This window comes from Etheostoma spectabile, chromosome 9, assembly GCF_008692095.1.
Source record: "Etheostoma spectabile isolate EspeVRDwgs_2016 chromosome 9, UIUC_Espe_1.0, whole genome shotgun sequence".
Classification (NCBI taxonomy): Eukaryota; Metazoa; Chordata; class Actinopteri; order Perciformes; family Percidae; genus Etheostoma; species Etheostoma spectabile.
Window position 1 is genome coordinate 34,674,221 of NC_045741.1, and position 22,369 is coordinate 34,696,589.

Here is a 22,369-nt window from a genome sequence, read left to right on the forward strand (position 1 = left end):
CTTTTTCTTAATGTACAGTTCCTTTACTCCTTACCTGTACCAAACCTCCCTTCCAGCTGATCCAGAAGCTGCGGAACTCCTCCCAAGAGAGAATGCTTGGCGTGGCGGCACTGATCAGGGGCTCGCCCATCTTGCCCAAGGAGATCCAAGATCGAGTGTTTTGCCTACCCCCAAGTACGATCTCTAGCATCTCTGCACTGTCATGGGGGCTGGCAGAGAGGGCAAAATGGGCATCGTTGTGGGTCTTAACTGCCACTTGGAACTGGTTCATCTTGGCTGGCTTTTTCACATACTGATACTCATACTTGTTGGGAGTGGAAATGTGGATTCTCTCTGAAAATGGAAATATTAAATACCCTTTATGTTAAGTAAAACTGACAGTAGTAACGCTAGTATTGACATTCTGCATATATCATTTCACGAAAAGGATTAAAAATGACTCAACATCAGGAAAATATATCCATACTGACCATTGGGACAGAAGAAGACACTGTAGGTGTATTCCCTGGGAAGGCCTTCTGGCTACAAGGAGAGTGAAGGGAAGAGAACGAAAAGGAAAAGTGGGATAAATCAAGAACATAAAAAAGGGTCTGACCAATCTCAACACAGTTCGAAAAAAATGCTGAATAAACCCAATATATAAAGCAACTGTTCTCCATCAGCTGACACTGATCAACATAATTTCTCTTACCTCCACATGGACAGTCCTGCGGACATAATCTAGCCCAATTGGGATTCTTCTATCATCCACGTCGTTGCTCGTTTTGCCTGTCTGGAATCCATCTGAACAGCAGCTTGGTTCACTGTAGGCAATAGCACGGGCTATTGCAGAAAACAGAGAGAATTTCGATTATGTCACAGCACAGCGTCACCCCATTGGTCTAGTATGTCTTTGGAGTGTTGCCCCAAGCCGGTCGCTAGGTCCCTAATAAAACATGCCAAGTTGGTATTGCTCTCCAGTGCCACAAGGACTTCAGCTTTTTACAGACACAGAGGAATTATTGTTAAGTTATTGTCCACGTGTATATGCAGTATGTTTTATAAAATAACAGTAGGGCTGGGAAAGCATAGGGCCCTTTAAATCGGCCTGCCTAGAGTTGCTTGGTAGTTATGCCACTTTAAATGTTTTAAATTTATTGTTACAAAGTACTTCTCAGAGTACTTGTGGCTATTGGGCAATATTGTTTTGACCTTTGTCAATCTAGACATTGCGGCTCATTATATATAAAGTAATTAATAGTCACTCTTTATGGGGGGATTTATATCAAAATAGATATCATAACAATGTTGGCAAATTGTTAAGGGATTGGGAAAACTTAAAAAAGTGTTTTTTAAGTCAAAAAGTTACTAACACCTGGATGTAGTCGTGTCTATTTGTGGACAACAACATATGTTACACAAGACAAACATGTCTGTAAGAGGACTTCCAGTTCTCTTGCTAGGGAGCACATTGGAAATGTGGGCCTGTGCCAGTGGCGTCTCTTTGTGTGTGTGTACTGAGAGGGAAACACAAGGGGCCAGGGGACTAGGAGTGGGGCCATGGGGGGCCCATTGACCGCCAGTGACCTGCAAACTCATCAACATGCCACTGAGTGTCACAGCTCAGCTCTGGTTGCTCCCCCACTGCTGGCCTGCTTTGTTCTCACATGCGTTCTGGAGGGGACTGTTTGTAACTGTGGGTGGGTGACCAGATCACACACAGCTCAGCCCCTTGGCCAGCGGAGCTCTCTTAAGTCAAAGGCTTGCCTTTTTGTCAGGCATCACACTGAGGGCACTGACGTCCTAGTGAAAGGCTGCTATTTTTCCAAGTGCTGCGCCACTTAAGAATTCAAGTAACGCTATTTCCATGATACAGCACAATCTAATCTGTATTGTTTGTATTAACATCAAGACTCAGAAGCAGACCTTCAAAACAAAGTCTGAGCCTGCCTCCTTTCTGAATCCCGTGACTGGGATTGTTGGATATAAGAATAGTTGATCCTAAATTGTTGCAATAACTTAACTCTACAAAATGTCTTTAAGTAAGTTAAAGTTGCTTTGTTCTTTAAAAGTAATAAAACTATACATTTTATCTTTTATACTGACAAACAGTGAAAATGCAGGCCTGGAGAAAATGTACATGGAACAAGTTTACGTTAAAAGCAAACCCTCCTGCCTATAAGTATTTAAAACTAGAAGGGCATCTGGAGAGCTCAGACCTTCGCCAAGGCCAAATACCCTCTCTCGCAATATTAACAACATTAAAAAATAATTTGTGTATTTGCCCCTGTGAATCAGATCCGGTCTGCTTCAATGGGTTCTTCTTTGGCCCATGCTACACCCCTCCACCAAGTTTCATGAATATCCGGCCAGTAGTCTTTGCCTAATTCTGCTGACAATAAAACAAACCGAAAACATAACCTCCTTGGCAGAGGTCATTATGGAATACAAAAGTTAATAGAGAAATCACAAATCCTCATTCATTTTCCATTAAGTTATTTTTATTAGTTTGATTTATTCTACGGTAACTGCTTTCTTCAATTTTTTTCTTATTAAAGGTTTTTTTGGGGGAAGATTTTTCCTCATCTGAATCGACGGTCAAAGGCCAGAGAGTATCATATGCTGTACAAATTGTAAAGATTGTGAAATATGCTATATAAATAAACTTGACTTGACTACCTGTGATGTTTGCCGACCCCAGTTCAGTAAAAGACAATACAATGGATGTAGGTGTAGCCTCCCCAGGAGCAACGCACTTCTTCCTTGTAAGGTGGTGCTTTCCAGGATGGCCAACAAACTTTATGCCTTTTGGAACAGAGACTTTAACATGAACCTGTGAGAGGAGAGCAGAGAGGAGAGGAAGAGACAAATCAGAGGAAATTGATCTTCTCTGACAGGCTACAATTACATCATTTCTGCCGGCACGCCCCTCCCTCACATAGCGTGTTCTCTGAAGCTCTGAAAGCGAGGGAGAATTTTTAAATCACATTGTGAATTTTCCATGCTGACTGACTCATGCTTCTCAAGCTCCCTGAGGGATTGAGTTCCACTCATCGTCCAATTTTCACACAGGGCTCAGTAATGCAGCGGTATCTTTTAACTGTTCTTTATCCACATGCCACGAGTCATAAATAACTGAGCAGGAAATATAGGAATCACATGTTGCTGGGTTGGACATCAAAGGAAGGGCTACTCTGGTTTGTATATTCACCTAACATGACATTAGGGCAGCACACGCACAGGCCATTTAACAGGCTCATCTGCAAACATCATGATGTCATCTGTGTGGAGCGCAGGATGGATCCATTTAAGGCCAAGACAGAACTTAGAGGGCTATTCAAAGCGAGCGCTGAACATACTGGACTAATCTCAAAATTTCACAGCACAACCTGTGCGTCCTTTGGCCACCATCTCCAGTCCCTCAGTACCCATGGGCCTACCTACAGTCATCCCATAACAAGCCTTGTTTCGTTCATCACATTCTGCTCAATGTATACATGAAAAAACTTTAGGGCCATCACAGTGGTTTGAATGTTTTAGCCCATCACCTATAAAGCACATCATTTGTTTTTAGGTTGGTTTCCAGCACCTGGAAGAGTCTGCTCAGTGAAAACTTCAAACACTTTTCCACTTTGTCTGAAACCGAGGATGAAGCATGTATATTTTTCAGATTGAAAACCCCTCAAAGGCAAGTTTGTCATATTGGGCTTTACAAAACAACTTTCCTACTTTGGAGACAGCCTCTGTTACCTACTCATGCCATTACACTGCAAAAATCAACTTGCTTAAGACATGTCTTTTTTGCTGTTATTTCTTTGTTTAGCAGTTTATCCCTTTTTCTGACAACTTTGTTTGGTCAATTTCCCCAAGCCCTTTCTTTGTTGATGCTATCTCCCACTTTCCTTCCAGGAAGGGTGTAGACTTTTAGTGTGTCTTCTCTAAAACATATGAAGTCGCTATCGACTTCTTTTCATTCGGCAGTAAAGAGCATGACGAGTAATGCACAAATAAAATCTTAATGCACAGGTTATCCGCACACGTAAGTTATATTTAAAACTTTTGAAGACCTTTTTTATACCACATAGAAGGCATTTTACTACCAGTTTTACCATCATCCAAGTATGATGGAATATTGCCTAGAATTATTTATTAGATTTTTTTTATATGTATTATATTTTAGAATTTTCCAGCTGTATATAACAATAATCCTAATGATATAATTAACCAAAGTAATGGGATCTGGACCCGAATAAGTGAAAGAAAATAGATGTTTGATGCACTGGGGTGCATTGAGGAAGGGGCAAGAGTGTTGGAAGATTTATCACATCGTTATTCATTTATTGTGCATTTTGAATGTTGTCAAAACCTTTAACAAATCAGTGACATTTATTTTAAGTATGTTTTGTGTATTTCCAAACATATCAACACAGAAACACAGCCCATATCACCAGGGTTGGGTGGCCTGCGGTGCCATGACAAAAGATTTCTTTGAAGGGGTAGCTTTTTTCCCTTTACAACACCTGCAGATACCCCAAAACCTTTATTTTCCAACCTGTTTTTTTCAGATGGCAAACCGTAATGTAACATGCACACCAAAACATGAGTAGGGTAATTTATCATCTTCAGAAATGGTTTAATATTAAGCGACTGCTGATGAGTCTTACATGCTGCACTGTGGAAACGTACGTTTCCTGTCCATTTGCCCTCTCATTCATCATCTTACCTCAGAGCAGCTTGGCAGGTAGTTGTAGACAGTGAGGGGAACTTTGGTCTGCTCCCCTCTGATTAAGCTGAAGGGCAACGTGAAGTCGACAAAGAAGGGCTTGAAAGTACGAAGCTCCACTCTCTTTGCTAAGCCCAGCCCCTTTTCCACTGACAGGCCAACAGCTTCTGTCACCCATGTGGTGATGGAATCCGGCACATTCAATTGCAGCTCTGCTTCCCCGGTTTCAGAGCTGTAAAAGTGACACATGTTGAGATGCAACTTGAGTGGCAAACTTAGTTGAAGAGTGACTTAAAAATTTCTTTCATGTTTTATAGAACACAAGTAATAAAAAGGCGCAGACTACAAGGACGGGCTTGATGAATCACTGTACATCACGTTCATGTTAACAACACCTGTGTCAACACCAACATCTGCACCAATGTAACTACAGCAAACACTCTACGATGGATAGGTGTGAGGGAGAGTCAGGTGTTGGCCCGATCTGTTTCTTTGGATGAAATGGACTGAGCTTATTATTGGCAACGCATATTTAATGTTGGTCTTGGCAAACTGTTGGAGGGCATAAAAAACTTGAAAAACTCCATGTACGCCCTTCCTTTTGATCAAAGTTGCCCAAAATCCACTTTAATAGACTTCTAAGGGGAAATCAGAGCATTAGACTTCACAGGATATTAGGCAGAGCTGAAGTCCCATCCAAAGGAATTAAGAATATGGAAATCTATGGGCAGTTTATTTATATTGGCTGAAAGTGAATGGAAGGAGCTGGTAAAAAAGTGACAGTCCGTTCCAAAATCAGCCAATTTAAATGAGGCACATTCACACCCAGAGGGGAGAAGTGATGGAACACCAGGCTAGACTCATACCTTTCCTCTCCTCTCTCATTCCTCTCTTCTCACCTCAATCTCACATCTTCCCAGCACCCCTTTCTTACCCCAACTTCACACCTTCTCTTCCACCTTTCCTTTCTTTTTCACCTTACCTATATTCAGTGCCTGAAATAGGCAGGTACTCCCCAGTAACGAGTACCCTAACTTTTAACTGTTATTAACAATATTATGCATAAGCTGATCTATATATAAAAATAGGCTATGCATTGTGGCATTATGGTGAAGAGCCAAGCAATTCTACTTAAAATCAGACATTCAGCACGTCCATATAGGCAAAATGAATTTTCCTTTGTTTCATAACCACATTTTCAGACGACAATAATCGGGGTCACCCCTACAAGATATACGTACTGTATGAATATAAATTTATCCAAGACACATGCAACAATCAGGCCAACTGCTGAATTAGGGTACTGGCACCTTTTTTGGTCCAATTCAGGCACTGACTATAGTCTTCTCTTCACACATTGGTGTTTTGTTCCTCTTCCTGTTCTACCCCACCCTCGTCTCCTCTTATAAATAATGAATGTTTCTTTTTGTCTCCTGTCTGTTTCATCCCTACAAGGTTTTTTATGTTTGCTATTCTCTTCTCTACCCCAATCCATTTCTCTGCTCTTCTAAATACTTTAGTGTGTGACTAAATCCCATATAAGTATAGACAATCGGATGCACCTGATATTTCTAGCCTAAGGCATGTAACTAACACACACAGACACACACACACACACACACACACACACACAGACACACACACACACAAGACACACACACACACACAAATATTTATACAAAGATTTAAATACCTGATGTTGAGGCAGTGCCACACCCAAGTCTCTGGGAAAAATGTACGCCTACGCTTCTCTGCTCTGCAACCAAAACACAAGCTAACATCAATAAAAAGTTTCAGCTGCTCACAATAAAACAACACCATAATTGCAAAAATGGTATTGTTCTGAATTCTACACTAACATCAGTCAAGTAACGTCATGTGTTTAATGTCCATCACTAGAAAGAGAAGTATTTGCGGCATTAAGGAATGCAGACTGTTATATGCACAAACCAACAAAACTCTTTTCTTTTGTCATGTTTTTCTCTTTCTGGTCTATAACTCGTTTTGGAGACCTTATTCAACCCAGGCATGACAAATACTGAAATGTTGAGTAATGATTACTAGAATATAATTCTAGGAAGCATTAAGTAATTATTGCTCTCATGGGTTTGCTTTCAAATTAATTGTTTTCAGAAAAATAAAAGCGTAAGACACTGTGTGTGGTCTAGTCAAAGATCTCAGTAGATTTTCATATATAACTTGTTTTCTACCCCCAAGGAGTGGAATAAGTAACTCACATGCAGGGACCTTTAATGGTTAGAAAGACCATCCTAACAGAGAAATCTGAGAAAGGATGTGTGTTTCATCTATTAAATAGTCATTATGTTTTTATATGAGTTAAGAAAACTTTTGAAATAGGACAACACAGAGGCCCAGAGATGGCCTCTGACCTCTGTATAGCTTGTCCTTTACCTGGTTGTGGGTCGAGAGTGCATGGCAGCCACTAAGGTGGAGGTGTGCGGCTGGAAGGCGGGAACGGCTTCGTCTGTGTACATGCTTCCACTCTGCCGGTGGTTTAAACTCACCATATCTGTCATCACAACCAGCCCTGTTTCCTGTGTTAAACACACAGAGAAATAAAAAAGCACACGCACAATGATTACTATTTCTCAAACCTGTACCATCACTGCAGGCTTTTTAAATAATGTGTGTGTATGTTCTCACTGAGAAAGCGAAGCGTGCGTCCTTTGTGATGTCCCAGTGCCATGGGAACACAGAGGAGCGCCTGCGTCTCTTTGATGACAGCCCAGGCCACCAGAAGTGTCCGTCATCTTTAAGAATGCCGAAGGCATCGGAAACATCAAAGTCTGCTAGCTCTCTGAACACCTGCCCAGAGGAAACACATTCATTTCCTTGTTTTAGGGAAAACAACAGTTAAGACTTAATAAAAGATGAATTCACATTTTAAGATGGACATTGTGATAGTGAAACACCACTAAACTTAGGACCGACCTTGTCTGGACTGAGCTGGAAGTCAGGTTTTAATAGATAAAGACTCTTATCCACAGTGGCCACACACACACAGGAGCCTTTTTCTCCCCGGACCTGCAGGGTCACGGGGTCCCCTGGCATGGACTCATTATTTGACAGAGAAATTGACACCTGCAAACCAACCGACACAAATCAACAGACAATTCCCTTAACCAGAACATTTCTATGGACCAGCATGTATTTATACAACAAGTCTGGACCACAATTTTGTGCATTCAACCTCAACCAATAGTTGTCAGTAGTGATGCTATTGATTAATCTGCTAACACATTTTTAGTTCTGTCGATTCATGAAGCATTGGGTTTAAAACAGTGAAAATTGGAATTTTTCAAAACAAAATCCCCACTTTTTTCTGATAAATGACATAAATGATGAATCAATTATTAAAGTTGTTGTTGATTCATTTTGTGTTGATCTTCTAATTAATTCATTGATAAATGTTTCCGCACCAGTTGGCAGTGTTGCATGATAGTTTTTCAGTAGCACTTTCTGTATCATATAGAGTAGACAAACATCAATCCTACACTGTTACATAATATGATGTGATAGGAAACATGAGGACAGAGAGTGGAAAACTGCAGTTTGAATGTTTCAAATGAATATGCTGTGTAACTCTTAAAGTATGGGGAACTTCTTCATTAATTTCTGCTTAGTAAGTCATATTTTATCCCTTTTTTCCAGGAGCCATACATGCACACACACATACATGCAGATTCCTTTAAATGTTAAGGAGAAGATTAAAAAAGAGAAACTGGATCTTTAAATTCTCACAGAATCACAATTGAATTCATAGCTTGCTACTCAGTCAGAATCTTATTATCCTGGAGTCCCAGTCTCTGTCACAATAATCATATATGTGATGTTTTAGGCCTATTGGCAGACATCCATTTAAAATGTAGGCAATGCCATATGAAGAGCTTTTTTAACATGTTCACTGAAGTTTCTCAGCATGCACTCTGGTAACATTTGTGTTGTCCAAGCAGCTTTGCATGAAAAATAGTTGTCATTTGCAAGACTATTTTTACATTTCTACTTTAAATCATTTCCAAGCCAGTTTTACTTTACTTTTACTTGTGTAAATAAGTTAAATCAGTACTAGTAGTATTTTTTAACACAAGTACCTTCTGTACTTCTACCTGAGTACGGAAAGTGAGTACTTTGCCGTCTCTGGATATAAATCGTGAATACTCGAATGCCCTCTGTGTGGAGTACCGATGGGCAGGAGAAAGCAGGGAATAAAGCATTTTTTCATGTACATTGAAGCCTTATGTTTCAATAATACAAACCTGGTTCTCAAAGATAGGCTGGATGGGGATTTGCAGACTGTCAGTGACGCCTTCGCCATTTTCCCTCACATAGTAAACTAGCAGACGGCTGAGTGGTGCCATGCTGTGGCTAACGGGGAAACGTAGATACGACACGCAGCATTCCATCTCGACCTGGGAGGAGGAGGAGTCTGCAACACCTGGCAAAGTGACCGCAAAAATGACACAGTTTTTATAAAGACTACCTGGTATTCTGACGTTAAAGACATTGGTGAGGAAGATGCTGTGACACTGTATCATACACAATCAAAAATTAAAGTGCTTGCCTGCTGACTGCTACTACAATACAACTACTAAAAATCCTCTTTAAGGTTAATAGTCAGATATTTTGACTTCCAGCAGACCTCCTAACGTGTAAATCTTAGTCAATTAAAATCCAAGGGATAAAAACATACTTACCAGAGGCGAAGGGAGGCAGCTGGGTGGTGTGAATGTTCTTTTCAAAGGTGACTGTCGCCCTTTTTCCTCGGTGCGAGGCAGTCAGGTTGGCTGGTTGTTGGCCTGATAGGATGATGTTTCCCCTGGATGCCACCTCGTAGTGTAGGGTGAAGTTACAGGGACAGGTGGATTTAAAAGCAACTTCTGCTTCTTGGCCGACCTATGTAGCAGTGTGATGGTAATGAGGTTTTTAACCCAAAGCAACAACAATCCATGTTCACAGAGGATTTAGACCAAAAGAAAATGGAAGCACAGACCTTGAGTGGGGTGCTGGGGCTCTGAATCTGGATGTGACACCTGCTGGGAGAGTACCAGCTACTGATAGACAGGTAGCTGGGCAGGTACTGGTCTCCAACTGTCTTGCCATCGATGGAAGTAACCTTGGTCTATAACAAATGACAAATAAAAGAAAGGTTTTGCATAGTTTATGTCTATCTTGGGTTTCCCCTTGTGTGTAATATTGTATGGCCAAGCATAGTATGTACAGTATGTCCCCTTTTGTCTCATTCAGTTAGGTCAGTTTGTTTAGTTCATATCTTGTTTCGTTGTTGCTATTTTTGAGAAAAGTTCTATTTTGTTGACCTCTTTTATAGGCCTAGATATTAAGTTCTTGGTTTACCGGTATATTGTTTTGTATTTTTGGGTGAATAAAAATCCCTCTTTTTCCACCAAAACTCCTTTTCTCCTCATTGCCTCACTGTTTGGTCCCTGACAGTTAGCTTCTCACCTCACCGTGTTCATATCACCTAACACTAGAAACTGCTGTTACTACAGCCACTGACCTCTAGCCAGACATACTGGGCAGCAGTAGGGATGGAGGGGATCTCAAAGCTGGCCTGGCCGTCTTTGGAGATCAGCTCGCTGGTGTAGACGTTGTCCTTGGGGGTCAGCTCGGCCTTGACACGGACCCTCACCCCATCAGCTGGGCTCCCATCAGGGTAGGTCACCTCAATCTACAGGGAGAGAGTTAAAGCGTAGGTGGGAAAATACTAAAAAGCAGACCACAGGACAGATATTAACCAATAATAGCCTAATGTGTCAGCTGTTAGAGCTGACAAACATTTTGCTGTCTCACCTTCCCTTTGTAAGGCAGACCAGGCTTGAACTGTTTGCGCGTGTCCTTGGAATACTTGATGTCGATGAGCTGTTTATGGACGGGTGTTGAATCGTCAAATGTGGTTTGCCTGCTCCCATCTATGCTTGTCACTGACGCCCAAATGCTCACAGTACCCCTGAAGTGGTCGGCTACATCCAAGGGCATCATTTCTTTCACACACAGGCTAAAGTTTGCAGAGCCTTTGATCTAAGAAAAACAGAAGAGGAGTGATCTGGTGTTTTGAATGTGTGGAACATAATTCTATGGGCTGGGTTTTGGATCACCCATAATAATAATAATTATGTTCAATGTATGATAATAATAGCATGAACAAAGTTCAGCCCCAAAAAACAACAGCCTTAATTTTGCTGTTAAATTCCTAAAAGGGAGCATTAACACACAGTATCAATGATACCTGACCAGGGAATAAAGAAACTGACCTCCATGGTTTTAATCACGGGATGACCCATCTCATGATGGTAGTAGCCCACGCCATTCACTGTCATGTTCACTGTCAACTTCCCTGTCACTGGTTTCCCAAACGTATACCTGTACAACATTGATATGTCAGAGACCTCTACATCTACAAGGCAGCCATGGTCAGTGAATCGAGAAACAATTAAAAAAGCATGATAAGAGTATTAAAACAGAGTTACTAGATGTACCAGCATTTTATGGATTATGAGCCAAACAAAAGTCCCTCTCACAAAAGAAAACGGCCATATTCTATGATGATGAATTTGAAGTGACTTACTTGGCCCTGACAGTAGCTTGCTCGCATGAGCTCAGATCACGGATGTAGGGCGGTGGATCAATCATCAGTTCAAACTTGGGCATCACTGTTAGGAAAGTGACAAGAGTATTACTTCAGTTACATATCCAATCGTTTGGTGTATTTTTCTCGTTGTATTATGTCTTGTGGCTTTCTGCATGAAAATATCGTAATTCTACAACAACACTAATTGCAGGAGTGACCTCTTGTCTCGAAAGATGTCTATCATTTCTGAAGCACTTAATTATTTAATTTAACGTTTAATTTGCTACACAAACAAACATACACTAAAACTGGAAGGTCAGTATATTACCACTAGAAATAGAAACACAAGAAAGAACTACTGGGGAATATACTCCACAAAGTACTCTTGATAAACAATGTGATGTGTTGTGCGCAACTCTCTTGCGCGTGCATGGTCTCACCATATTTCTGCACTTCAAACGACTTGTTATAGGTGTGGCCCTGCACCTCCACAAAGATAAACCACTCTCCAAGCACAGGCTGGTCAGACAGAGGGAAACTCATGTTTACAACGCCTGTAAGACAGAGAAATCTAGTTAACACCTTCAATGTTTGTATGCTCGATAGTGAGTAACCATGTACGTACCCCCACATACATACATCATGATACGAGTACATGTAAACATTAGTAGAAAATTCATCACTTCAGTAAAAATATGACCTAGAGAAACACTGCAATAAAAAATGTAATCTATCAGCTGCACAATGATGATGCAATACATTATAGAAGAGGTGGCTCACCACAGCAGACTGATTTTAGACTTTTCCACTGGACCATCCTGGATCCTCTTGGATCCTGAGAGATTAGACATTCAGAAATCAGGGTTAAGATGACTCCTTACACATATGTGTATGTTAGTAATTCATTTGCATATGGTCATTACACAGTGATAAATGTTGAGTCAGGTCTAACAGTCCTTGTACTGAACCTGACCCAGAGGCCTGGCTCCTGGCATACCACTGTCAAAGTACTTTAAGGTAAGGGGGTAGTGAAAGAAAACATCCTTGTTGCTAGCTAGAAGTCACACACGGGCTTCCCGAAGCTTCCTATGAAACAGGGGCTTGTTATTTTCCCTACAAACAACTCAAGACTTGGGAAGAGACAGAGACAATAAATGAACATGGGAAGTAAGGATGAGAGAGGGAGACACAGTGTGTGTGTGGAGTTGTGTAGGGGGGGGATTGATAAAGACAAAACCAAGAGCCAAGAAGGGAAGAGGTTTCTTTCATGCTGTTTATCCTTGTACTGTTCCAAAGAGCACCCTGTTATCTAGGTGAGCAGCCCTGACTTCTGCTCTGTAATCTTCGACCAGGCTGGGAATTAAAATTGCCACTGTCCCCTGGGTGGTCCTGCCAGCTTCCACTCACCAAAACATACGCCTCAATCTGCAAAATAAAATGAAAAAAGAGAAAGACAAGAGCAAAACATTATGAATTAGATACAACCTGTGAAGCCGAGAGAGGATCCTAAGCCTCTTCCCAACGCTTCTCCAACTCGTTCCTTATCCAACAATCATCAATCTGTGAGAGTGAGTATTGCGCTGTACCAGCAGCAATACTCACTTTATAGCTGCAAACATCAATAAACCTTCTGTCTGCACAGTTGCACAGTATATTTGGAGCCTTTGCTAACATTCCACGAGAGGAAGGACTCTAGCTTAGCTCCTGTAAATAGGTAACTGGACATTGCTCTGCATTCACGACAGACCAGGTTTCTCCTCTTTAATTCCAGCAATTAGAGATAGAAAAGTATGTTCATGCTAAATATTTTGTCATTCTATTGCCAAAGTCATATGGTAAAAATGGTAATGTGTGAATTTTATAACGTCAACACAGATTTGGAAACAAAATTACCTTGTCATTTACCGGCCTCAGGTCGGGGGTCACAGTGTAGACATTGATGAACACTAAAGGCAGAAAAAGAAAGAGTATTGTAAAATACAGCAGGTTTGTATCATTTTAAAATTAACACCTTCATGTGTAAAAACATTTACTAGTATTTCTGTATGGATCAATGAATGTGGCCCATCATGGACCAAATTTAAAAATCTTAATCTTAATCTTTAATCATCTTAATTTGTTTGATGGATTAAAATGCTATATTCCAATCGGAATACACCATAACACCTACCAGGATCACATAATCACAGCGCTTATTTTCATCTTTGAGCTTCAGTTTGAATCCATCATGACAGCCTCTTTTGGCTGATTTTCTTAAACCAAATTTGATTCTATGACAAAACTCTACAAAATATTAGCCTTGGTTATCTGCATTTCTGTGCAGTGATTAACTATTAGGTGCACTATGAGGGAACCTTTATGTTTGGGTTTGTAGACGGGCTTGTCAGTCTGGACGAAGACAGTTGTGCCCTTGCTCTCCACTGTGACGGTGGTGTAGTTGTGGAAGATGTAGCCTTCCTCTGTGAGGTGACGGTTCCCCCACACCTTCAGATGGGCCTGGCCTCTTAGCCCCGAGGGAACCTGGACACACACACAACACACACACACACACACACACACACACACACACACACACACACACACCACACACACACACACACAAACACAAGGGCTGGATTTAACTAAAAAAGTAAATTAGGTAAATTTGAAATGTTTACTCTAGGCTGCTGTACACAATTTACCTTGTTTTAACAAATCTTTATACAACTTTTATAGAAGTTAAGCTACAGCATAACAACAAAAAACTACATTTAAACACCAGAGGAAGATGCCAAGCTATAACACAGCACACTAAACATGACTGTATTTCACGAGAATGAGGGTGGAGGTTACAGGGAGGAGATAGAGAGCTAGAGCTAGAGCGAGAGAGAGAGAGAGAGCGAGAGAGCGAGAGAGCGAGAGAGCGAGAGAGCGAGAGAGAGAGAGAGAGACAGACAGACAGACAGACAGACAGACAGACAGACAGAATCGAGTTGTGTATACTAGATTGATCTATTCCAGCCTTCGGGGGCGGCGGATCATACGTGCACGTCAACAGCTGTTGCACATTATATTGAGGCTGTTACCTTATTCTCAATGAATGAGCAGAGACAGATGTTGCATTACAAATAATGTTAGTGTTGATTTGCATGTTGCCTGAGGAATGTGCACACAACGGACAAGGGGCTCTCACTACTGTGCAGCTGTCACTGCTAAACAGCGCCGTGCATTTTAGACATCTCTGGAAAGTAGCATGCATATTACTATAGACCACTGCTGAGGAAGACAAATGAGAACCAAGTTGAACAGACTCACCTTCAGTTTGATGGTGCCTTTGTCTAAAATGGAAACAACGAGATATTTTAATGTGGGATTTTCATATTCTTGTATTTCAGTTAATCTGTATATAATACCATTAACATGCAGTGGTTATGAGAGCTACTACACTGTGGTTGAGTTTGCCTGGAGGTGTTCACCCTGGGTTAGAAGGAAATCCAGCTGCAGCCTGTCTCTATGCCACTCTGAGATCGTGCAAGCACCATCTATTAATGGTGCTGTCAAACAAATCACACACTGTATACACTAAGTGGCTGGTGGGATGGGCTGAACTGATGCCCCCAATCGAAGATCATGTCTACGAACAGCATAGCTGGGCAGGAGCACACAGTGAGGGCAAAGGTCAATCGGGCTCACGTTGTGTGTGCTCTTCAGTATACGTCTATGTTTTTGCCAGCATGTCTGCTACATCCGTTAAATAAATAATAAATAAAGATAATAGGTGTCTCATAGCTCAATTTGTTGGTGCGAGTTTTCTCTCTAAAAGTGATGCATTGTGCCAGTGTAACCTTAGCGCTGTTCTCACCGAGCACTGAGCCGTGGCTGTGGGCGACCGTCTGTCCCTTCACTGTCAGCTGCACCTGGACGCGCGTTTCTGCTTTTGCATTAAAGATGGTTACGCTCACGCTCTCCTCTACGCCTGCTCGAAACACCGAGGGTGCAGCAACCAGATAACCCCTGTGAGAAGAGCAAGGCAAAGCAAGGGGAAGGAAAGATGGCAAGAGAGCAGAGGACATGAGAGTACACAGAGGAGGATAAAAAGTAGAAGGGGCAAAACAGAGAGAGAGGTGTGGGCAGGAGATGAAGTCGAGGTCAGAGAATAACGAGACATGAGGACAGAGCTAAATATATGCTGCATATGATGAAATATGAATTGCACCTCTTATGCTACCACTTACCACTTTAAGTGTATGTAATTATAGTGTTATCTTGCAAGAAGTCAAACATGTGAACTGAGCATAAATTCACATTTCTGTCTTGCTGTTTCTCGCTTCCTCCCTGACCCGCACACACACACATGCATAACAAAACACACAAACGATTACAAACAGGGACATTCCTCATGGATTTGTGCAGCAAGATCAGGTTTAATTGCAACGTTTACCAGGGACACAGTACCTGTTGGCCATTGAGCTTTCTGCTCTAGTGTTCTCTTTGGGTGGTCTGGCACATGTGACAGAACCTTGGCGTGTGTTTTGAAAAAACAATGATGGAGATTCCACACAGTCACTCTGACATTTAATTGATGCAAGAAGCCTTGTCACTGAGGCCACAGAGCAAAGGTCCTTCTTTGATGCTTATCAACAGTCTGAATGAAGAAAAAAATCCCAATTTAAGTTTTATTTGGATGAAAGAATATGCCATCTGGCGCTGAGGAACTATAGCTCTCCGGTAACACAGATATAATAATATGACCATTTATTTGTAAAGCACTTTCTAGACCCAAAGCTCCAGCTTTAGGTGGTCCCGATTAACTAAATTAGTAGTGTGGTCTGTTCAGGGTTATGTAAGGGCGTGTGGAGAAGTTGATAAAAGAATTCACCAAATGATGTGTTGAAGTTCAAAAAGTTACTTCATTTGAGAAAAGACCCAATCCCAAATGAATGATGCCACCCACATGTGGGAGCCTATGTAACAATATACACTGAATTAATCTGTTTGTTTCAGTCCTGACCATGTCACACAAACTCTAATTTTGGAAAGCAAATAGACCAATGCATCCCCAGAAAACTTAGCTGAAGATCACACAAATTAGGAGTGAGCAAAGCCTTGAGCCCAAACCCAATTGCACGCCTGAGAGAAAGATCAGGTGGTTGGCATTACAACACCACAACATTACAGCCGGAGGCAGCAGTTCCTGAGAGAGAGAGAGAGAGTCATGAGAAAATCCCCTGGAAAATAAGGCTTCTGGAGAAGGAAGATAATACGAGGAAATTGACTCTGGGCGTTTGATCTAAAGTGAGTTTAACCAGCTCTCGGATGAGCCCGGATCAGGTGGTGGAGGCCATGCTTATTTCAATCACATGGCTTGATGTACTCAGTTCTCATTCTTGAGCTGGTCAGGGCCTGAGAAGGATTTGTGCTAACTCTTGTGGGTGAAGTCTTTAAACAGCCAGTTCTTTTCAGTTCAGTCACATGGTTTTATGTTCTAAGCCTTTTTGCCCAAATGTCACCCTCAGCTGAGTTGTATAACATGAGAAAGATTTAAACTCTCTATTGTAAATCAAGCATGCATTGGTCAGTAAATTTGAATTCACTACATAAAGCTAAACTCAACCGCTCCCCCCTGGACTACCTTGGAAGAATTACTTACAACCCTGTACCATTAACACAACTCTCAAGGTCAGCATTGAGCTCCCAAGCAGCTACAACCGCATGACTGATGACACCAAAGGGACAAAAGTCTATTTGACCTGTTTTGCCTCATGGGTCTGGAGGGATAAAGTGAACAAACCAGGATACTGCTACTACTTGAATATTTGTCTTTATCTCAATAAGGATGAGAAACCCTCTCTGAAAGATGCATATTCCGGGCATCACAAAATAAAAACTAGCAGAGCAGACTACCTCTCAATATGACTGTGTGAATGCTCTCAGGTCCAATGACACAGCAGAGAATGAAAAACTGAAGAAAACAAGAATGGCAAGGTGTTGTGATGGATTGTATAAAGTCATAATCGTTAAAAACATGAAATCCTTACATATTTCCAAACACTAAGACAAGTTCGCAGATTACAACATATTTATTATGCAGTCAATATTACAAACAATGAAAATGATGTTCGCAGCATATATATGCTAAATGTTTCTGTGACCACTTTTTTTCTTCTGCATTTTATTTAAAACTTAAAAGTTTTGTAAATTACAATTCCCGATTGAGAGCATCGGAAGTGCTTGTAGTGAGTTTCAAGGAAAAGCACCACATTTAAAAGACAACACATGCAACTTACGGTCTTTCTTGTGCAGAACTTCTGCTCACGTTGCAGATGAACAAAGTCCATGAAAGACTCAAAGCTGTCAGAGACCACCGCAACATGTTGGCCTCAGTAACCCAGATTTGCTGGATATCAGCTCTCCCCTCTGAAGGAGTTTGGGGTCTTCCAACTCTAATGAGAAGTTAAATGAAAACCTAACAGTCTGCGTCTACTCTCTCGGTCTCTCTATCCATTGAGGTTGGTTGGCATGGTAGCTCTGTGCAATGCTTCGTCCGGAACCAAAGATCAACTTTTTGTAATCATCCCACTTCGCCAAATCCAGTTCCAAGCAACTTTTTTTTTTTTTTTTTTTTTCTTCCTCTTAGAGCCCCGAGTACACGCACAGTCCTCTCCCATGTGCCTTCACCCGCCCCGGTTCCGTTCTCTCATATTTCAGCATTACAAATTGTGAGCGTCCTCCCACTCCAGAGAGCACAAACGTCCCTGTAAATAAACGTTTGTAAAATCCGTGCCACTTTTGTTGCCCCGATCGTGCTTGGTGATCTCTTTTAAGTCGGTGGATGTTTTGTTTTTTTAATGGTTTCCGTGCTCCTACAGCAGAGAGCCAGGAGGCGGTCTGCGTCTGGCTGCACTTCATTCACTTCAATAGCTCCTCTCACTTCTGTGCTGCGAGAGCATGACTAACCCCAGTGTGCGCAGCGGCCCGGAGCCCGCCGCTGTTCAGAGCCATAAATTACCTGCACATTGCACATACTTCAGGTCCAGCTGACATCTCAGAAGATGAAGACCGGCTACAACTGGTTCCTTTTGCGTTGGAAAACATCACTAAAAAACAGTTTGGAGAAACAACACCACGTTTTAATCACTTCTTCTCATACTTGACTCTTTTTTTTCTCTCTCTCTCTCTGTGTCTGTTAACGGACCGACAGTCTTGTCTATTTCTGTTTGTTGTCTCATCTGAGACTGGTAAAATAAGTCTTTATCCAGCTCCTTTCCGATTATGTTTATGTAATGTAATCTAGCAAATCATTTATGGTTGGCTTATGAAATGCGTGTTTCCATTAAAATGTGGAGTGAGGTAGGTTGATGCCCTCTACAGATATCTGCTGCCCTCAAGTGGTTAAAGAGCTTAGATGCCATTAGGTCTCTCTGAGTTCAAAGAAGGACCAAGACATTTCTTTTAGGTAACAAAATATTTATTTAAATACATCTGAGGTACTGCATTATTAAGAATAAAATGAAACATTGTTGCACAGCAGATTTCATGAAATTTTGAAAAAAAATAAAACTATGATATTAAGATAACATTTAATCAGGAAAATGATTGGTAACAATATAAAAGAAATTCACATCTTAATGGAAATCAGGCACAGAGTGACCATGATCAGAATTTAAAAAAAGCACCTCCAGAACCAAGAGGGGACATTTCTCAGAGTTCAGCCTTTCTCAGGTGGAGCGTGGCACAGCATTCAATCCCTGACCCTTATGTTGAACATGTGTCCTAGAAAGACGCCCCAAGGCTCAAATCCAATAAGATAAAGAGCAGAAAGATGAAACCCCTGCAGAAGTGTTATTAAACTAGACTTTAGTGGCACTGATCTCCCTGTGGAGGAACAGGAGCACACCCTACGGGTACCAAGCATTGCTTGTATTACTCATTTACTCTTTTTATTTGTCAAATGCAACCGTGAATGATGTTCCCAATACTGAGTTCTCTCTGTTTCTCTGCTACTATGTTGTGATACATTTTACAATGCAGTTTCCCCTTCTCTGGCTCAGTGAAAGCAGCCTTGGAGAAAACCAACTGGTTGCCCTGATTAACCTCCATTCCGTACGTCTGACAGAGTCGCGCTGCGAGTGGCGTGTCTAAGGACAAGAGCTGAGCCAGTCCGTCAAGAGGAAAGCGACAGTTGCGGCTGCAGTATCCGTGGCTGTATATTAGCAGTAGATCTCTTCGACACGTCACCAGGTGACGGTGCAGAGCACAGCCCTGTATGAAGTTCAACCTCCGAGCCAATCGGAGCATACGCACGGGGTTTCGCTCCAGAAAAGCTCGGTTGATGGAAAGAGCGAGGGTTATGGCAGGAGATCTGCGGAGCCGTTCAGAGAGCTCCATAATGTGCTGAGTGGCACGCGTTGAACCTGGGGGAGACAGGGGAAAAAAAGAAAGCATGCAGAAGAAATTATCTTAATCATGTCGGAAGAACGCCTTTCAGGTGACCAGCTTTTAAAATATCTTTCAAAAATCATGAGTTTGGTATCTGCTGAGAACAGAAAGAGCTACAGATAATATGCAGGCTCTAGCATGCCTGCCGTTGAGTATAAGGTTTACAAAATCTCTTCTTCCTGTATGAAAACAACTGACTGGGGTTACACTATGTTGCCAATAGTAAATTATTCAAGGAAGGACTGCTTAAACCTTTTCATCAAACCTTTGCATCAATAGCCTGCTTATTTATATGATGTTCAAACAGGGATGTAAATACACCAAAGCAAAAAGTTGTACTAAACAATAAAAAAAAAAAAAAAACAGTGACCAACCCAAGTTGTACAGCAGACCAAGAGCTTGGAACTCTTCCTGGTTGGGATGTGGTCCTGTTTCAGTTGAGTAGCAATCCAACAGCCAGCTCAGACTCTCCTGTAGGTGTGTGTCGTTAATGCGCGGGTCGTAGAGCCGCACGGGCTCACCGCAAAGCCGATAAGAGGCATAGATAAGGAAACGCACTGTCCGCTCTAAAATAGCCACACAGTTCAACCCAGAAACCCTCTGGATGATCATGTCCTGCTTCACGCCACGCAGCCGATCAAAGACAAAGCTGTACACCTGGAAGATAAGTTGCATTTTGTTACCATACTATATGTTGTGAAGAGTTATTTTTCTGTATTCATTATTGCAACTACAATATTTAAGTGTTCTTACTGGGCTTGTAAAAAATTAGCCATATTACAATAAAATTTACCAGCCTAAATCCTTAAATTCTAATGCTTCATCTTGCAAAAGATATTAAAACGTAAATTCTATGGCCACTGGTTGCTGAATAATTTTTACATCATACAAGCTGTATGTAAATATGTCTACAAAGTTTCTAGATATCTTTACATACAGCTTGTGCGTTATACTGTGTGTCCAAAAGCCAAATATTTACTTATTGCCGGATAAGTGGATGACTATGGATGGATATTAGGGGTGGGAATCACCAGACGCCTCCCGATAAGATATGCAGTTTCATTTTAAACAATGTGGGGGGGGGGGGTGTCTCCCCCCCACACTCCTAAGGACTCCTTAACTGAAAGAGAGGCTCCGTCTTTCTTTCAGTTAAGAAGTCCTTGGCTTAAAAAAAGGTTGAAGACCCCTGCTCTAAAGAATAGGTTGCTGGACATGCATGTTGTTTTGAAGGATGGTTACATGAAGCTGTGCTGGCTAACTGTGTGTTACAGTAAAGTAAAACTTCATCAAGTGTGTGTATGATGCCAAAAGTTCCAATTATATGTTAATGTAAGAGTTTTCCAAGGTCTAACTGACAACAGTAAAATCAGAGACTGGGGAAATGCTACTTGCCTCAGTCCATTGGTGCAGGCGAGGGGACGCAGCAATGTCATCAATAAGGTAACACACAGTCTTCAGCAACACAGCAGGTGGACGGAGGTCAGTGGGGTTTGTTGAGTCTTTTCCAGCTGCAGGTCTGGAATACTCTTTGACAGCCCGCAAAGGGTCTCCCCTGGGCCGTCGATCTCTTTCTGTGCCTGCCAACATCTCAAAACGGTGAAGGCGGTTCTGCACCTCGCGGTCCTGCAGCTCACGAGCAGGGCACATGGTCTGGCAGGTCCCCATGGGCACGGCTTCTTTTCCATGCTGTTCACAACTCTCATCCTCCACCACCTCTCTCGCCTGTGCTTTGCCTTGGCCTCGCCACTGTTCTGCTTTCCTCTGTCTCCATTCTCCTCCTGCTGGTGCACCCCTCCTCTGAGAGAGAGAGCTGCTTGAGGGGAAACAGGTTGGCTGAAAATGTAGTCCACCAGATACAAAGACTGCTTCTCCCCTAGTTACACCAACAGCCTGTACCCACTGACACATCATTCTGCTCTGACTGGGTATGGCTACCCTTTTTCTGTAGTTTTATATTTCTTTGTGTAACACAAAACAGATTTAAACGTTACTTGTATCTTACAGTACTGGGAGTGCAGTATGCTAACTTGTTTTTTCTTACTCGCCTATTCTTTAGCTAACTTTATAGCGTTGTCATGAAACGGCACATCAACAGATGTTATTTTAAGTAAAGCTTATGCGTGTACCACTGCATTTCAATTGAGTTAGCTAGCGTTAAGTGAGCTGCATTTCGTTTTTCCAGTCGTAATGTCACGTTAGCGCTGTCTGACGTCTTTGTTCGTGTTCACTACTATGAGACAACAAAGGACACAACGGCAACGTTTTACCAATTAGTCGCTAAAACGTAGTGGTAGTGCCTACTGGTGACTAACGTTATACTACCAGTTAACACTAGTCTATTAGCTTCGACAGTTAGCTAGCCAACTTAGCTTCTACTGACAGATATCGTGCGAATGGCGTTCCCACTATCGAGCATTACGTAAGCTACAAGAAGCAACTGGTCAACATAATAGAAAACTTTGCTTTGGAATCAATTTTCAACGAAATGCTTCATATTTCAGTGAAATAAAACCCATGTACTCACATGCGACGAGGCGCACTCCGGCGGTTCATTGGTCCTTGAAGACTGGGCGTCACTATCCAGAATCAGCCAATAGAAATTGTGGCGTAGACGTAACGTCACATCCTCCGACGGCATGTTC

General features: G+C 41.8%; 2 protein-coding genes across 3 annotated transcripts in view; both read right to left on the reverse strand.

Moving 5' to 3' along the window:
- Positions 1 to 18,349, reverse strand: part of cpamd8 (C3 and PZP like alpha-2-macroglobulin domain containing 8) — a 42,157-nt gene extending 23,808 nt beyond the window's left edge. The window contains exons 1-24 of one of the 2 annotated variants that reach the window (XM_032527015.1): positions 17,576 to 18,349; positions 15,151 to 15,302; positions 14,604 to 14,626; positions 13,664 to 13,829; positions 13,203 to 13,255; positions 12,717 to 12,734; positions 12,090 to 12,144; positions 11,750 to 11,863; positions 11,307 to 11,391; positions 10,993 to 11,101; positions 10,532 to 10,759; positions 10,239 to 10,409; positions 9,714 to 9,842; positions 9,418 to 9,616; positions 8,980 to 9,158; positions 7,655 to 7,804; positions 7,367 to 7,528; positions 7,115 to 7,257; positions 6,396 to 6,458; positions 4,703 to 4,934; positions 2,659 to 2,812; positions 692 to 822; positions 471 to 522; positions 35 to 333 (exon numbers count right to left, since the gene is read on the reverse strand). In XM_032527015.1, coding sequence (XP_032382906.1) covers positions 35 to 333; positions 471 to 522; positions 692 to 822; positions 2,659 to 2,812; positions 4,703 to 4,934; positions 6,396 to 6,458; positions 7,115 to 7,257; positions 7,367 to 7,528; positions 7,655 to 7,804; positions 8,980 to 9,158; positions 9,418 to 9,616; positions 9,714 to 9,842; positions 10,239 to 10,409; positions 10,532 to 10,759; positions 10,993 to 11,101; positions 11,307 to 11,391; positions 11,750 to 11,863; positions 12,090 to 12,144; positions 12,717 to 12,734; positions 13,203 to 13,255; positions 13,664 to 13,829; positions 14,604 to 14,626; positions 15,151 to 15,302; positions 17,576 to 17,661 — 3,153 coding nt within the window. In that variant the 5' untranslated portion in view covers positions 17,662 to 18,349. The remainder of the gene's footprint in view (positions 1 to 34; positions 334 to 470; positions 523 to 691; positions 823 to 2,658; positions 2,813 to 4,702; positions 4,935 to 6,395; positions 6,459 to 7,114; positions 7,258 to 7,366; positions 7,529 to 7,654; positions 7,805 to 8,979; positions 9,159 to 9,417; positions 9,617 to 9,713; positions 9,843 to 10,238; positions 10,410 to 10,531; positions 10,760 to 10,992; positions 11,102 to 11,306; positions 11,392 to 11,749; positions 11,864 to 12,089; positions 12,145 to 12,716; positions 12,735 to 13,202; positions 13,256 to 13,663; positions 13,830 to 14,603; positions 14,627 to 15,150; positions 15,303 to 17,575) is intronic. The other variant, XM_032527016.1, reaches the window with a different exon arrangement.
- Positions 18,350 to 18,738: 389 nt separating this feature from the next.
- sac3d1 (SAC3 domain containing 1) lies at positions 18,739 to 22,355 on the reverse strand. The gene is made up of 4 exons (XM_032527017.1): positions 22,252 to 22,355; positions 21,120 to 21,537; positions 20,102 to 20,384; positions 18,739 to 19,702 (listed from the first exon to the last, which is right to left on the reverse strand). Exons 1-4 carry the CDS (start codon positions 22,278 to 22,280, stop codon positions 19,236 to 19,238), a joined length of 1,197 nt encoding a protein of 398 aa, XP_032382908.1. The 5' UTR covers positions 22,281 to 22,355; the 3' UTR covers positions 18,739 to 19,235.
- Positions 22,356 to 22,369: the final 14 nt, after the last annotated feature.